At 41.7% G+C, this 15,660-nt stretch overlaps 2 protein-coding genes across 2 annotated transcripts; both read left to right on the top strand.

The window, feature by feature from the left end:
- Positions 1–240: 240 nt before the first annotated feature.
- On the top strand, positions 241–15,023 carry CCN6 (cellular communication network factor 6). Its single transcript, XM_075553740.1, has 4 exons — positions 241–544; positions 4,956–5,198; positions 13,239–13,432; positions 14,660–15,023. The coding sequence occupies exons 1-4, from the start codon at positions 241–243 to the stop codon at positions 14,939–14,941; spliced, it is 1,023 nt and encodes a 340-aa protein (XP_075409855.1). The 3' UTR covers positions 14,942–15,023.
- LOC142452768 (small ribosomal subunit protein eS12) lies at positions 11,563–12,063 on the top strand. Its single transcript, XM_075553984.1, has one exon. It carries the CDS (start codon positions 11,637–11,639, stop codon positions 12,033–12,035), a length of 399 nt encoding a protein of 132 aa, XP_075410099.1. The 5' UTR covers positions 11,563–11,636; the 3' UTR covers positions 12,036–12,063.
- Positions 15,024–15,660: the final 637 nt, after the last annotated feature.

Raw genomic sequence — 15,660 nt, 5'->3', positions numbered from 1 at the left:
TCGGATCATGACAGAGGAGGCTGGGGGAGGGGGGGGAGGAAAGTATTTAGGAACTAGAGGAAAGTTGTATTTTCCATCGTTGTTACATCATACCCTCTCTTCTCCTCCCCAAGACCCTTCTGTAAGGGGATGTCCAGTGGCCTACAAGTGGGCTTTGGGTCTCCACTCCGCACTCCTCCGCTCATTCACTATGGTAAGATTTTTTGGAGGACCCATTTCTAACTTTACTTTTATTGTCGGATGAAGCCCTGCTGCAGGGGGCAGGGCACTGGGCCGCTGGCCACAACCCCCGCGGGAAGTCCCAGCCCAGTCTTCGAGGTGCAGCAGCGCAAGCAGTTTTGTCACTGGCCCTGTAAATGCCCTCGCCGGAAGCCCAGGTGCCCTCCGGGCGTGAGCCTGGTAAGGGATGGCTGTGGATGCTGCCGAGTCTGCGCTAAGCAGCCCGGGGACCACTGCAACGAAGCGGACCTCTGTGACCCCCACAAAGGGCTGTACTGTGACTACTCCGCCGACAGGCCCAGGTACGAGACTGGAGTGTGCGCATGTAAGTACCTTCGTCTGGATGTGTCTGTAAAAGCTCTTGTAGACAAATGTTTCCCTGCAGTTGTTAATTTGGAACAGTCAGCTTCGTGTGGCCAACTGTTAAGTGGGTTTATAGTTTCCATGCGCCAGTAATACTGGGCACCATATGAAATTAGCAGATATTTCAACAAGCTCAGAAATCTAAGTCATTTTTATTGTCTTGAAGAGGTGTTGCAGTTCCTCTTAGGCTTAGGGAAATGGTTTTAATGACCGGAAATGGGAGACAGTATGGAACTAGAGCCTGAGTTCTTAAAGTGACAGAAAGACAATTATTTTTTATTAATCCTGCCCCAAACAATCTGAACGTAGCCTTTTCTATAATTAAGGGTATATTTTGCTTAAAACATATGGATGCATCCCTCTAGAGCTAATATAAAGCTTCTCCCTGCTTTTTGAAAAGGCAAAACAACAAAGCCAAAGCGTAAGCATGCATCTCTAGCATTCAGACGTGCTCTTGAATCCGTCTTCCTGACTAACCATTGAATTGAGATGCTTTTTGCTACAGCAAGTGTGTGAAAAAGTAGGGTGGGGTTGCCCCAAATTACAACCTGACCCTGAGCTTTATGAGTGCCAACTCTGGAGAGGAAATCAGACTCTCTACCCTACAACACACTGGCAATAACTCAAGATGCCAACTTAGAATACACACCAGGCTAGCTGAAGGAAGAGAAATACCATGCTGTGGGCAGCCGAGTCACTCTGTAAAGTCTAAGTTTCCTTGAGCAGGGAATGAGAACATGTTTTTGGAGTCTGACTTAATATGTGAAGCAAGTCAAGTCTTAACAGCCAAATGCTCTGGCCAGTCTTATATTACTCTAGTTAAGAAGTAGTTTTAGGGCTTACCTTTCATTGCTCTGATAACCAAGTGACCTTGAACACATTTCTTAACTTCTCTGTGACTCAATTATGTCTTATGCACCTAGCTTTTACAGTTGCTAGGGGGTCAAATGAGATAATGACAGAAAACCTAAAATATCTAGCACATTATCGTTATGTAGGACTCCATACTGGGAAACATAACTCACCAAATATGCTAAAATTCAGGACACTCCTTTCTCCCAAATAGGGTTTGAGCAAGTTATTTTTATTAATTGGACAAACACCCAAGGAGCATCCACTACGGTGCTTAGGTGCTTGGGATGCAAAAAGGAAAAGGAAAAAGAGATGTATCCCCCTCACAGTTACAAAGAGGCCCTGTCGTCAGAGTTAAAGCTGGTTATGTAAGTTAGCTTTCCGTAAGTAACTTCACATACAATATGAGTGTTTTTAACAGAATACAGGGGCTGGAAATAATCCACAACTGGGATCATAGAGACCTCAGTGCCACATCTGGGCCACAGCCTGTTTATACGGAAAGGTTGATTGCAACGTAGCCACACCCATGCCTTGACCTGTGGTCTCTGGCTGCTTTACAACGGTTGGATCCAGCAGCTGCAACAGAGACAGCACAGCCTGCAAGGCTCAGATGCGATTTGGGTTTGTACAGAATGCTTGCTGATCCCCGATCAAGGCACGGCTTTTTAAATGTGTGCTCTCAGGATCCAGCCACAGCGTTGGAAATTATTGAGGACCCAAAGAACTTTTCCTTATATGGATTATATCTGTTAATATGTAATGGATTAGAAATGTTAAAAAGTTCATTCACTCATTAGAAACAACAATACGCCTATTGCATATGAACAGAAATAACATTTTCATGGGGAAAAAAATCATATACCCCTAAAAGAGAAATCTCAGTGATAGGATTGGCATTGTTTCACATATTTGAAATCTCTCCAATGTTTAGCTAGGTTCTCATCTCTGCTTTCAATCTGTCACGATATGTTGTTTGAGTTGAAATATATGAACATATGATTTCACTTAGATATATAATAGAAAGAAGTATTTGAATAGGCTTTTCAGACAATTGTGCATGGTCCATTTTAAAGCTTCATAACTGATAGTTTCTTAAAAGCTGGATGCATTGTAGAGTTTGAAAGCTCATCTTTGAACTTTCTGAACCATGGGATATTAAAATCCAGTGGGTATCCATAGCTTTCCTGGAATGTATCTTTTATCCAGGCAGAATATTGTGATTCCATATATTAGGAATCTGGAAAATATTGGTTTACAAAGGTACAGAGATCTTCCAAATGTTGCTATGTTTAATTATATAATATTAAAGAATCACATTTATACACTTACCAATCCCATCAGAAAAGTATACATATTGAGTAGTTGTCAGGATCTCAGTGGTAGATTGAAGCTTTCCCAAATTCAAATTTGTCCTTGACAGCTCAAATTCTATCGTTGGCAACAAATAGTATCAGTTGGTTTCCTTGAAATTACAAGCTCAGTTTCCAAGAAAATGCCTGCCAAAAGCTTGGATATTAATAACCATAGTTTGTCAGTCATTTATTCACTCTACTTTAAAAAGTGGCTCATTTTTCATGAAACAAACAGGAGTACAGCGCTTTTCTCTAGACAACGGTGGCATTTTGCTGTACAGAAAGGCTTTTGTTTACTTTCCATTTGTCACCCAAAATACTAAAAAGGCATGCACTCAATGTGAGATTTGATCAAATTAATTTTTATCGTGGCATCCTTAAGGGCATCTCTAAGTTAAACTGATGTGACAAAATAGTGTCTCTGAAGGGTCTGCCTGCTCAGCAGAGAGCGTGCCTCAATTCATGTAAGGCTCACTACTTTGAAAAGTTTTGACTGTGCAGAAACACTGAAAGAACATCAAGTATCTCCACGGAGACCACAGAGCACTCTGCTGACCTGTCTTCCTCAGACGATGCGGGGAAAAAAATCCAATTCTCTTAATGAAAAGACCAGAGACCTTGCAGTGCTGCAGCTACAGAAACAATGGTTTCTTTGGTCGTGTATTCATCTTGACTTCCTGAGAGTGTCTGCTAGCTATTGTTGGACCTCTGGGGAAACCTCAGGTCTCAAGGTCATCAACCATCTCTCCAATGTTTAATCATCATTTCACTGCTCTACTCATGCTGATTTCTCATTAACTATATTGAGGAGCAGGTTTTTTCTCTTTCTTGGTTCTAATTCCGAAAGTGACCCCTGTTTAAGATGTATAGGTCGAAACATACCGAAAACACTGATTTTGAACTTTCCCTTGGCATAGTGGTAACCCTTGGACTGTGATCTGAAAAGTTAGCTGTTCAAAACCACCAGCCTCTCTGTGGAAGAAAGATGGATGTTCTATTCCCATAAAGAGTTATGGTAGTTTCAGAAACCCCCAGGAGCAGTTCCACCCCATCCTATAGGGTTGCGGTGAATCCGCATTGACTTGATGGCAGTGAGCTTGGTACTTGGTTTTATTATCTACCAGGAGCCCCGGTGTTGGGCTGCTCACCGCAAGGTCAAGAGTTTGAATGCACCAGCTGCTCCGCGGGAGAAAGGTGAGCTGTGCGGCTTCCATAAACAGTTACGCTCCCAGGGACCCACAGAGGCAGTTCTACCCTGTCCGGCAGGGTCACTTATAGTTGGTATTGACTCGATGGCAGTGAGGGTTATCTGTAAGTGCTTTATAGATAGGAGGTTCCAAATGGACTTTAAGAAATAGAGTACTGCACTTAGTAACACACAACATGACACAACAAAGCATTCTTGAAGCACTTACTGATGAAGATCCAAGACTACAGCCTTCAGTACGGATTACACCTCAACAGAGAAAACGAAATTCTCACAACTGGACCAATAAACAACATGATAAATAGAGTGAAGTTGTCCAGGATTTCACTTTCCTTAGATCCACAACCAATGCTTGGGGAGAAAACACATAAGAAATCAAATGACTAGGAGAATCTGTTGCAAAAGATCTCTTTCAAATGTTAAAAAAGTGAAGCTGTCACAGTGAGGTCTAAGGTGCACCGACCCAAGAATGTTATTTTCAATCACTTCATATGCCTGTGAAAATTGGATAATGAATAGGGAAAATTGGAGAAGAGTTGAGGCTTTTGAATTATGGCATCAACAAAAAGATTAAACAAACCTATTAAGGCAGAAGTGCAGCAGAATGCTCCCTAAGAGTTAGGACGGGGAGATGTTGTCTTATGTATTTAGACACGATCTCAGGGAGACAGTCCCCGGAGAAGGACACCACGCCTGTAGAGGGTCAGTGAGCACGAGGAAGAAGACCTTCAAAGAGAAGGCTGACACAGTGGCTGCAACGATGGCCTCTAGGAGAACCGAGTTACGAGGACGGCACAGGGCCGAGCGGGTCTGTCTGTTGGGCATGGGGATGCTGTGAACTAGAAGTGACTGGACAGCACCCAGCAACAGCACAGCCACTACCGTTTCCTCCGCTAAGATTTACAACTGGAGATTTAGACGATCGCGCGCTTTAGCGACTTTCCGTTTTCTCTTTTCAGATCTGGTAGCTGTTGGATGTGAGCTCAACAGGGTACATTACCATAATGGGCAAGTGTTTCAGCCCAATCCTCTGTTTCGCTGCCTCTGTGTGAGTGGGGTAATTGGATGCACACCTCTGTTCATACCAAAGCTGGCTGGCAGTCACTGCTCTGGGGCTACAGGTGACAAGAAGGCTGACCAAGCAGACTGTAGTCTGGGACCATTACAGCAGCAGCTCTCAACAAGCTATAAAACCATGCCAGGTACTCATAAGAACTGTCATGTTTTTCATATAAGGTTTTTGTTGGTTGTCTTTCTGGTCTCTTTCTAGCAGAGGTATACACCAAGTCTTTATTGACTGTGAGATTTATTTTACATATGCCATCTTAGTCTTTGCCTCATTTAAGTGTATTATAAGTATGTGGAGTGGAAACTTTATAGTATTTTACACATTTTTGGCATGGCATTCAATTTTATCCAAGTATTACTAAGTCAGAAAAATTCTAAACTTCACTATATCTGCTTATTCCCAATCAACCTCTTCTCAGGAAAATTGACTGTTTCCATGTTTCCTAAGATTCTTTAATTTGTATTGCTTTATGATGGGTAAAAAGCTTGAGCTATTCAATTCCAAAAAGTTTCAAAGCCAAATTTTCTATATGTTATAAACAGAAAAGGATTAAAAATCACCTTTGAGGAATGGATCATGTTTGTACTTGCAAACATTATTTCAGAAAACTACTGACAAAAAATGATCATTTCATTCACTCTGAAAATGAAGCTCAACAATTACCAATCTCTTTATCTTCTTAATTGCATACACATATGTGTTAGTCCGGGTTGACTAGAGATACAAATCCAGAGACACTCATATGTGTATAAGAAAGGGCTTTATATCAAAGAGTAATTGTATATTAAACAAACATCCTAACCCAGTCCAGATCAAGTCCGTAAGTCTGATATTAGCCGACATGTCTGATGCCAATCTATAAATCCCTCTTCAGACTCACGTAACACATACAATGACCCTGAATGCACAAAGATCACAGGCCAGTGGGTGGAAAGTCTTGTGGATCCAGGGGCGGTGGAAGCATCTCAGCACTGGCATGGGTCCCATGTGGCTCCTCCAGTTCCAGGGGCTCTAGCTTCATCTGTGTAGCTCCATGTGTTTTGTCAACAGGAAGACAAGTAGAGAATGTGGGTCTGGCCTCCAGTGAGCTATTTACCTCCCTAGCGCCTCCAAATAAGGTCATCAAGCTGCGACCCAATTGACAGGCTAAACTCTACCCCTTCACTCTTAATAGTCTCAAGTTGACACCAGATTATGTAACTACAACATATTTTTAAAGTAGGTCACATAATATACTATATATACTTGAGTATAAGCAAAATTTTCAAACTAAAATTTTCAAAATTCTATTTTGAAATTTTCGAGTCAATTTATACTCGAGTATATACAGTATAGAGTCGTGAACTGAGATTCATTATTCATCTTGAACACCTGGCCATAAACAATTAGTGTGAATAAATAAATAAACTTTGTCATCTGAACTGTTCTAAATTGGCATCTTATTCAAACACCAGAGTTTTGTGGATGGGGCTTTAAAAGTGCCTGCAGTATTACAAGATATAGCATCTGCGGTCTTAGAGTCTTGAAGTTAAACAAATGGTCATATAGAAGGGAAGCAACAAAGCCCACATGGAAGAAGCACACCAGCTGTGTGTGGTCACGAGGTGTTGACGGGATCAGGTATCAGACATCATAAGACCCAAAACAAACAACCATTTCAATGTGAAGATAGGGGTTGGAATGGACCTAAAGCCCATCTATAAACAATTGACATCCCCTCACATAAGGGTCACAAGGAAGGGACGAGCCAGCCAGGGTACAGTATAACTTGGATGAAACACACAACATTCCTCTAATTCTTTTCTTTTTAATCATTTTACTGGGGGCTCATACAACTTTTATCACAATCCATACATATATCCATTGTGTCAAGCACATTTGTACATTTGTTGCCATCATCATTCTTTAATGCTGTCCTCTCCCTCCCACTATCATGACCCCAGTTCTACCTTACTAATCCGGCTATCATGTATACTGGGACAGACAAGATCTCTTGGCACACAGAATCCAGGACAGGTAACCCCCCCCCCCGTCCCCCGCCCCAGGAACAGTAATGGGAATGAGGGTAGGGAAAGGTGGGGGGAGAAGGGAAAGAAAGGGAAAACTGATCAGAATGATTGACATATTCGTCACCAGAGTGACAAATAACAGAAATTTGGGTGAATGGAGACAGCAGATGGTGTAAGATATGAAAATAAAAATAACATAAATTATCAAAGGTACATGAGCCTGGGCGGGATGGGCAGCAAGGGAAAAAAGAGCAGCTCATACCAAGGGCTCAAGTAGAAAGAAAATATTTAGGAAATGATGGCAAATATGTACAAATATGCACGATACAATTGATGTATGGATTGTTATGAGCTGTAAGAGGCCCGAATTAAAAAAAAAGTGCCAGCAAATTCAGCACAGATGAGGAAGTACTGAAGAGGGCAATGGTGATATCTGGTTCAGACTCACAGCTCTGTTTTGGCATTCTCTTTCAAAAACCAAGCATGTCTTTTGCTTGAAGTTTAGTGTTTAATAAACACAAACTATATGTATACACTAAAAACCGTGAAATTCACGTCTGTGGATATTTAATAAAAAGTAACTATACTCAGAGAAATGAGTTTTAGTTAGTAACTCTGGAGGTGTAGTGGTTACGAGTCAGGTTGCTAACGGCAAGGACAACAGTTCCAAACCACCAGTTGCTCCCGGGAGAAAGCATTTTCCACTCCTTTCAACAGCCTCAGAAAGACACAGGGGCAGTTCTACGCTGTCCTATAGGGCCGCGATGAGTCAGCCTTGACTCGCTGCCAGGGAGTTTGCTTTGTGGTTCTATGAAAGAAAGATCCTTAGGGAGTATGTCAGATTGTGTCAGCTAACTAGTACATAATTTAATAGGTTGTGGAGACTAGGTGGTTACTGTAAGGCCTCACACAGCGGGCTGCTAACTGCAAACCCATCAGTTGCTCCAGGGGAGACAGCAAGACAATCTGTTCGCGTGCGTCAAGATGTACAACCCCAGGAATCTACATTGTCACTGAGTCAGAGTTGACTTGATGGCAGTGGGTTTTTTTGAGGTACTTAATCAGCTACCCATGATACCCCCATGATGCTTTAAAACCTCTGAAACTAGAAGTCAAACAATCCTTTTTATCAAAGTCTATATAGTTGATGTGTCTGCAGTAGATCCAAACGGTTCAATGTAAGGGTCGCCCTGGTGAGGCTACCTCAGCAGCAGTTTTTCACCTCGGATCAAGTTCAGACTGATTTCATTTGATGAATTAGAGCAATTTCAGTGGATTCACCTGGAGCCTGATTTGAGAGAATCATCAAATGGTCATTCATACTGGTTAATGCTTTGCTCTGAAAAATGAGGAAAATCTCCCAAAGTGCTCTCTGGTATTTGAGATACGCATGTCCTGGCTGCATACTGGGGTAAGTGTTGGACTGCCAGTGGCAAGGTCGGTAGTTCAAAACAACCAGCTGCACTGTGGGAGGAGGAGGAGGCTTTCTACTCCTGTACAGAGTTTCAGTATTGGAAACCCACAGGGACAGTTTTTGTCTGCCCTGCAGGGGTGCTGTGAGTCGAAATCGACTTGATGGCAATGAGATGTATCAAGGAGGAGCCTAAGTGGCACTGATGGGTAATATTGGGCTACCAACGGCAAGATCACCAGTTCAAACCCACCAAGTGCTCCTGAGGCAAAAGAGGAGGCTGTCTGCTCCCTACAATGAATGCTGTGAGTCAGAATCAACTAGACAGTAATGGGCTTGGATGTTTCAAAGGAAGTGGTGAGATATGGGGGATGGGGCTTCAAAGTTTGTGGAAGACTTCCATTATCTTTTTAAAAAATTGGTTCTAAAACACTTTGGTTCTATTGAGTTATGAATAATACATCCTAACATTCAATAGATCAGTAATATCCAGAAGGGTTGCGCATTCCTCACCACAACCAGCTTTGTACCCTTTCTTCCTTCTTGTAGCCATTGGGTCCCCATGTCCCCGCCCTCTCTCCCTCCAAGTTGCCGTCCTCATTCATCCATCCATCCTGGCTTCCCCATATAGAAACACAGACACAAGGACCCAGCAACAATGATCACATAAAACAGAGAAAGACCTCAATCTAAGAAAAAGCAGAGATTTAGAAGATTTAGATTTAGAATAGGAGTGGGTCCAAAGAGAATCTGACAGCAAGGCATTACATTCCAGGCTTAGTACAGCTGCTGAGAGCCACTTTACAGCGTTCTTTGCCTGAAATTATGGCTATTCACCTTCTAGTCTATGGACAGTGGGGTTTCCTGGGGACTCAATCCAAGGAGGGACCTGGCAAATAGATGTGTGGCTTCCTGGATCACCCACAGCATTCTGTAACTGGGTGTTTGGAATTTAGGCATTGGGTTTGGGTTTGGGTCTTATTGGGTGGTGCGTGTCTTCTCTGTGGACTTGGTTGGATGATCTTACAAGTCGCCATCCACTACCGTTTCTTCCATGTCCCCGTGAACTTTTTGAAGCCTTGTGCATGTCAGTATCTCTAACATCTATCCCAGCTTAACAGTGACACTAATTTTGAGGTCAAAAAGGAAGTCTGGCTTCTAAATGAACCACTAATACACATTTTTTCTTACAAAGCAAACGTAACATTGACGTTTGTGATCATAACTGATGGTCATGTACTTAGCTAATTGCAGATGATGGATGCGTGGTGTCAGGCTTGTCCTGGGTCACTTATAAGCATGCAATGATATCATGTCCCCGCATTTCTCAATGCTCAGAGAACACACAGTTTTTACTTTTAAAACACCTCTTCTAGTTTTCTTATTTTTTGTCAATTTTTTTTAACTGCAACTCCTGGATTAACTTTCAGTGTAGTTACTCATAATGTAAAAGTCTAACCTACCTTTATTTTTGTAGAGGTCAGGCTTTTAATATACTTCCTGGGTCAGGTCTTTGAACTGTCATCTGCCTGTGTTGTTTTCAATTAGTATTCTCTGTTTTACCTCTCTGGGTCTAATATTTATTGCAATGGCTACACAAAACTCACAGACAAATTTATGATTAGACGGTTTACTAAGGAAGTTAATAAGTTGTATTGCCTGTGAGAAATGCTCAGGGTAGTTAGGGCACTTGACAAAAATCTTTCAGGTCTGCTAATAAATATTCAAAGGGGCACACACTCCACTGTAAGCCTCAACCTGAAGGCATTCAACTCAGACTCCATGGGTCAGCAAGTCCAACTTCCCCAATTAAAGTGTCCGGAGGCCCCACTCTGCAAGCCAGCACACTGCATAAAATCCCGCAGCTTTACTTACTCTGTGGTTTAGGATGCCCACCGCTCCGTTCCTTGTTCTGGCTCCTGGTTCTGCTGGGGTTACTCTGATGTTATAGCTGTCTTCGGGACCCAGAAGGATCACTGCGCAGGGCACTTGGATCCAGACGACACGCTCCACTCCTGGCTCTTGCTGGTAATAAGATCCCTCCCCTTGCTTCTCAGAGAGTTCATTTTATACACAGCAGGATGCCACTCCAGAGAATTCTGTTTGAAATTACTCACAGGTGAATCCTATCAGTCTCTTCCCGCACCTTCTTACCATCTCCACGCAGGCAAAGGCCGTTTGGTGGGAGTGGAGACTGACTAGCAGAGCCACATTCAATCATTCACGGCCCCTAAACGGTCTTCAGTTTCTGCTTCCTCTTCTCATGTCTATGTGCAGTTTCAAGACCAGCGTATTATAAAACGGAATGCTGTGTCATTGGCTTCAGACATAGCACACAATTCAAAATGACTACTAAGTCTTTTCAGGAAGGCTTAATTTGGGGTGGTCATATTACTGTAAGTGCAGATTTGGGGCTAACTTACCAGAACGCTCACTGTGTTCAACTGCGGACCCAAATCATCTCATCCCCCAAGCATCCACCCTCTGAGATACTTAAACATGAGAAATTGTTGACACCAACAATTGTATATGTGATATAATAGATGCATGCATTGTTATATGTAAGAGCCCCAATAAAATTATATATAAAAGGACAGCTAAACAATATGTAGATTAATTAGAATGAGTGATGGGCTTGAGCAGCACAAGAAGCTCCCAAAATTTTCATATGGAGATAGAATTATGCCCGCTTTTTATTTTATTGACCCCTCCCCGTCTGTTTTTCTGAGCAGCAGGGGGGGGGCGGAGCTCTAGTCTGCCCGCCCACTCACAAACCCATCGTCCATTCACTGCAGCTCTTCCTCCCAGTGGGCTGTGCAACAGCCCAAGCGCACTGAGCGCACTCTGGGGTTGACACAGTGCACACACGATCTAGGACTGAGGCTGTGATGATTCTTAGACCGTTCAAGTGCATTACTTTCAATTCATTACTTTCCTTAATGACCAAAACAAAAAGGGTGAAGGATGTATAACTAGTCTAGATGGCATAGTATTCTATTTCTTCTAAGACATTTTCACTACGCTAGATTTGAACATTTGGAATGTAGCATTAAGACCACATTATTCCAGCTCTTTCCCTGTCCCCGCCGAGCTGTGCGGAGGCGGAGGCTCCGGTGTGTTCAAGATTCGGTCCCACCCGTAACCTACTGCCATGGCCGAGGAAGGCATTGCTGCTGGAGGTGTAATGGACGTTAACACTGCATTACAAGAGGTGCTGAAGACCGCCCTCATCCACGATGGCCTAGCACGTGGAATCCGCGAAGCTGCCAAAGCCTTAGACAAGCGCCAAGCTCATCTTTGTGTGCTTGCATCCAACTGTGATGAGCCGATGTATGTCAAGCTGGTGGAGGCCCTATGTGCTGAACACCAGATCAACCTCATTAAGGTTGATGACAACAAGAAACTAGGAGAGTGGGTGGGCCTCTGCAAAATTGATAGAGAAGGAAAACCCCGGAAAGTGGTTGGTTGCAGTTGTGTGGTTGTTAAGGACTATGGCAAAGAATCTCAAGCCAAGGATGTTATTGAAGAATACTTTAAATGCAAAAAATGAGCAAATAAAACTTGGCTAATTGTTAAAAAAAAAAAGACCACATTATTCCATTTAATGTATTTCATTCCCCAATCTTACTGATGTCTGCTTCAATGTTTGCTGGAAATAATATCAAGAGTGAGACCAGAACCGGGAAAGGGCAGATTATGAACTGCGACACAGTACTCAGATCATAAGCTCGGCAAGAAGAAGCAAGTGGGTAAATGTACTCAGTTTTTTAAAGATTTAGTATTTCTATTATTTCCAAGAAAATGGATTGTAAATGTTGGGTGAAAAGTGATCTTGTGAGGAGAAACAGGGGAAACAATCAGACTACAAGCTTAGTCTAAGGAACATTATGTAAAAATAAAAATATTCAACTCTGTTAACCATTTGTTTAAAAATGACTAAAAATTACCTATTGATACCAATTCTTTTTTTTTTAATTTTAACAATTTATTAGGGGCTCATACAATTCTTATCACAGTTCATACATATACATACATCAATTGTATAAAGCACATCTGTACATTCTTTGCCCTAATCATTTTTTTCTCCACTTTTCTTTTTTTACATTTTATTAGGGACCCATACAACTCTTATCACCATCCATACATATACATACATCAATTGTATAAAGCACATCCATACATTCCCTGCCCCAATCATTCTCAAGGCATTTGCTCTCCACTTAAGCCCCTTGCATCAGGTCCTCTTTTTTTTTCCCCTCCCTCCCCTTTCCCCCCTCCCTCATGTGCCCTTGGTAATTTATACCTCGTTATTTTGTCATATCTTGCCCTATGCGGAGTCTCCCTTCCCCCCTTCTCTGCTGTCCGTCTCCCAGGGAAGAGGTCACATGTGGATCCTTGTAATCAGTTCCCCCTTTCCAACCCACTCACCCTCCACTCTCCCAGCATCGTCCCTCACACCCTTGGTCCTGAAGGTATCATCCACCCTGGATTCCCTGTGCCTCCAGCCCTCATATGTACCAGTGTACAGCCTCTGTCCTATCCAGCCCTGCAAGGTAGAATTCGGATCATGGTAGTTGGGGGGAAGAAGCATCAGGATCTGGGGGGAAGCTGTGTTCTTCATCGGTACTACCTCGCACCCTAATTAACCCATCTCCTCTCCTAAACCCCTCTATGAGGGGATCCCCATTGGCCGACACTTGGGCCTTGGGTCTCCAGATACCAATTCTTATAAATACGTTATATCTATTTTTAGCTTACAGGAATCTCCCTCTTATCCGGAAAAGAAAATGTCTTGTGCAGGCAACAAAGTGGACACCTTGTTCCCGAACATGTGGGCTGGGAATATCCAACAGGGTAACCAATGACAACAGCAACTGTGAAATGAGGAAAGAGAGAAGACTGTGTTACATTCGGCCGTGTGACAGTAACCTATCTAAGACAGTAAAGGTAAAGTTGAATTATACTTAATTAGAATTCAGTATTAAAACTCCTACAGTGTTTGTGAGAGTGGCTTGGTGGCACTGGTAAGCATGCATTTGGACTGCTAAACAAAAGTTCAGAAGTTCAAACCCACCAGCCACTCTATGGGTTGCAGATGAGGCTATCTGCCCTTGGAAAGCTTACAGAGGGTCACTATCAGTCAAAAGCAAGTCAATGGCAGCAAGCCTAAAATGTGTGGGCATGTTTTAGAGGGTGGACGGTGTTATGGTTTAGAGTTCTTATAAAAATGAAGAATTCATTATCAGGCTTAAGGTCAAGCTGGCTAAGGGGAAAGCAGACAATCTGTTGTTGTAGTGGGATATCAAGTGGATTCCTACTCATACTTGGTGGCAAACATGTTTTTAAGCAGAGGTAACGTTAAGCTGTAGATTCTAGATCTTCCTTAGTTTAATGAAGTGTGTCCTGATCAGGCTGACTTGCTGTGGGGTCTCCACTTGGCATATCATTATGAGTAGACCCTTTCCAGATTTTAACTTATTTGTTCTATAGTAGTTTTATGTAATGAGATCAAAACACTAACTTGGTTGCCACATTGAAATGAGTAAGAACAGTACATTATGAACATTAAGTACATTATGAACATTAAGGAAGTGTCCTTAATTCTCTTCCATCAACCCGGAGGATCACACCATTTACAGAATACTCCTCTCTTACACAGTCACCTTGCCAGAGGACTATGACAAAGTACTCTGAAGACAGCAGGGTCCAACTAGACAGATACTATTTCTAGAAGAGCAACATGTCTAAATAGGGAAATAATTAGAAATAGTACACAATCCTTCTCATTCGCAAGTTCCTCCCTATCACAAGAACACATGGACAACTCCAAATTGCCTGAGACGTGTTAGGAAATTTGCTAAGTCTTAAGCATCAAAACATTTAATAGGGCATTACCCAGGGATTAAACAGATTAATTTCCAATTATGGTGGCGCTGAGTCAAACAGAAAGAAATAGTAAAGACCACTGGGAAGTGGGGAGCAAGAATGGTGAAGACAAACCGTTGGAAAGAAATTTCAGAGGGAGAGCTGAGCGCTGGCAGTCAAGAAATAGCAACTATTGTTACCATACTTGAAATAATTACAGTTACGTGCTTGTGTGATAGAATGTTCTATAGCCTCACTTCTCTAAACTCTTACCTTTAATGAACCTTCTAAAATGTTTGTGTCTTTTAGATTCCCAAAGGAAAAACATGCCAACCTACTTTCCAACACTCCAAAGCTGAAAAATTGGTCTTTTCCGGATGCTCAAGCACTCAGAGTTACAAACCCGTTTTCTGCGGCATGTGCTTAGATAAGAGATGCTGTGTCCCTAATAAGTCTCGGATGATCACCATTCAATTCGATTGTCCAAACGAAGGGTCATTTAAATGGAAAATGCTCTGGATTATATCTTGTGTTTGTCAGAGGAATTGCAAAGATCCGGGAGATGTATTTTCTGAACTCAAGATTTTATAAAAATTGGCACATGGTAAAGTTAGGCTCAGTGAATCATGCCCTCACACCAAAGAATGTGGTGATGTAAGGGTGGCAAATTAACTTTAGGGTAGCAATAAAATTAGATTTTCAGAAGGGCCTAGCATTCTCAGTTCACTCTTTAAAATATGAGATGTGAAAAACTAAAAGAGAACTATTTCCAATATATACACTTTCATTATATAGTAACAATTTGAATATGAATTCTATAAATATTAGAGAAATTTTTACAATTTATAACATTTGATTCTGAAAAAAAAAGAAAAGCATATCAAATTAAAAAAAACTATAGTCTGTACTTTGACAATGTAATGTAGTCTAGGTTCCATCATCGAGATGGTGATCACTATAAAGGAGCAAGATTCTGGATTAAAGCTTGAAGAGAAATAGGATTAAAGTGTAAGTACAATGCCTCATCTACACATCAGTTTATTAACATTTCTTTCTAAGGAAGGAGAAAATGTCAAGTTTTCTGACTTCTATTAACAACTGGGATATAGAAGGTTTTATACTGAACTACGTAAAAATAAAATTAAATTGCTGATAAAAACCAAGAACACTATCAATGCTTTGCAAAAGAAAGGAAAATTTTAAACAGCACTAAATAATGGTGCCTAAAATTTACTACAGTAAATGATAAATTAACCTATGAAATTAAAATAAGTTATAATTTAAAATAATTACTGGTAAAGACTAAAGCT

Source organism: Tenrec ecaudatus, chromosome 7 (genome assembly GCF_050624435.1).
Source record: "Tenrec ecaudatus isolate mTenEca1 chromosome 7, mTenEca1.hap1, whole genome shotgun sequence".
NCBI classification, from domain to species: Eukaryota; Metazoa; Chordata; class Mammalia; order Afrosoricida; family Tenrecidae; genus Tenrec; species Tenrec ecaudatus.
Note: the sequence above shows the minus strand (reverse complement) of the source record. Positions and strands in the feature narration are given on the sequence as shown.

Bases quoted from the DNA above. Each gene is read 5' to 3' on its own strand.
- CCN6 (XM_075553740.1), top strand. From the start codon at position 241: ATGAAGCCCTGCTGCAGGGGGCAGGGCACTGGGCCGCTGGCCACAACC. The intron at 5,199-13,238 runs GTACTCATAAGA...ATCTATTTTTAG, and splicing joins AAGCTATAAAACCATGCCAG to CTTACAGGAATCTCCCTCTT. The intron at 13,433-14,659 runs GTAAAGTTGAAT...TGTGTCTTTTAG, and splicing joins ACCTATCTAAGACAGTAAAG to ATTCCCAAAGGAAAAACATG.
- LOC142452768 (XM_075553984.1), top strand. From the start codon at position 11,637: ATGGCCGAGGAAGGCATTGCTGCTGGAGGTGTAATGGACGTTAACACT.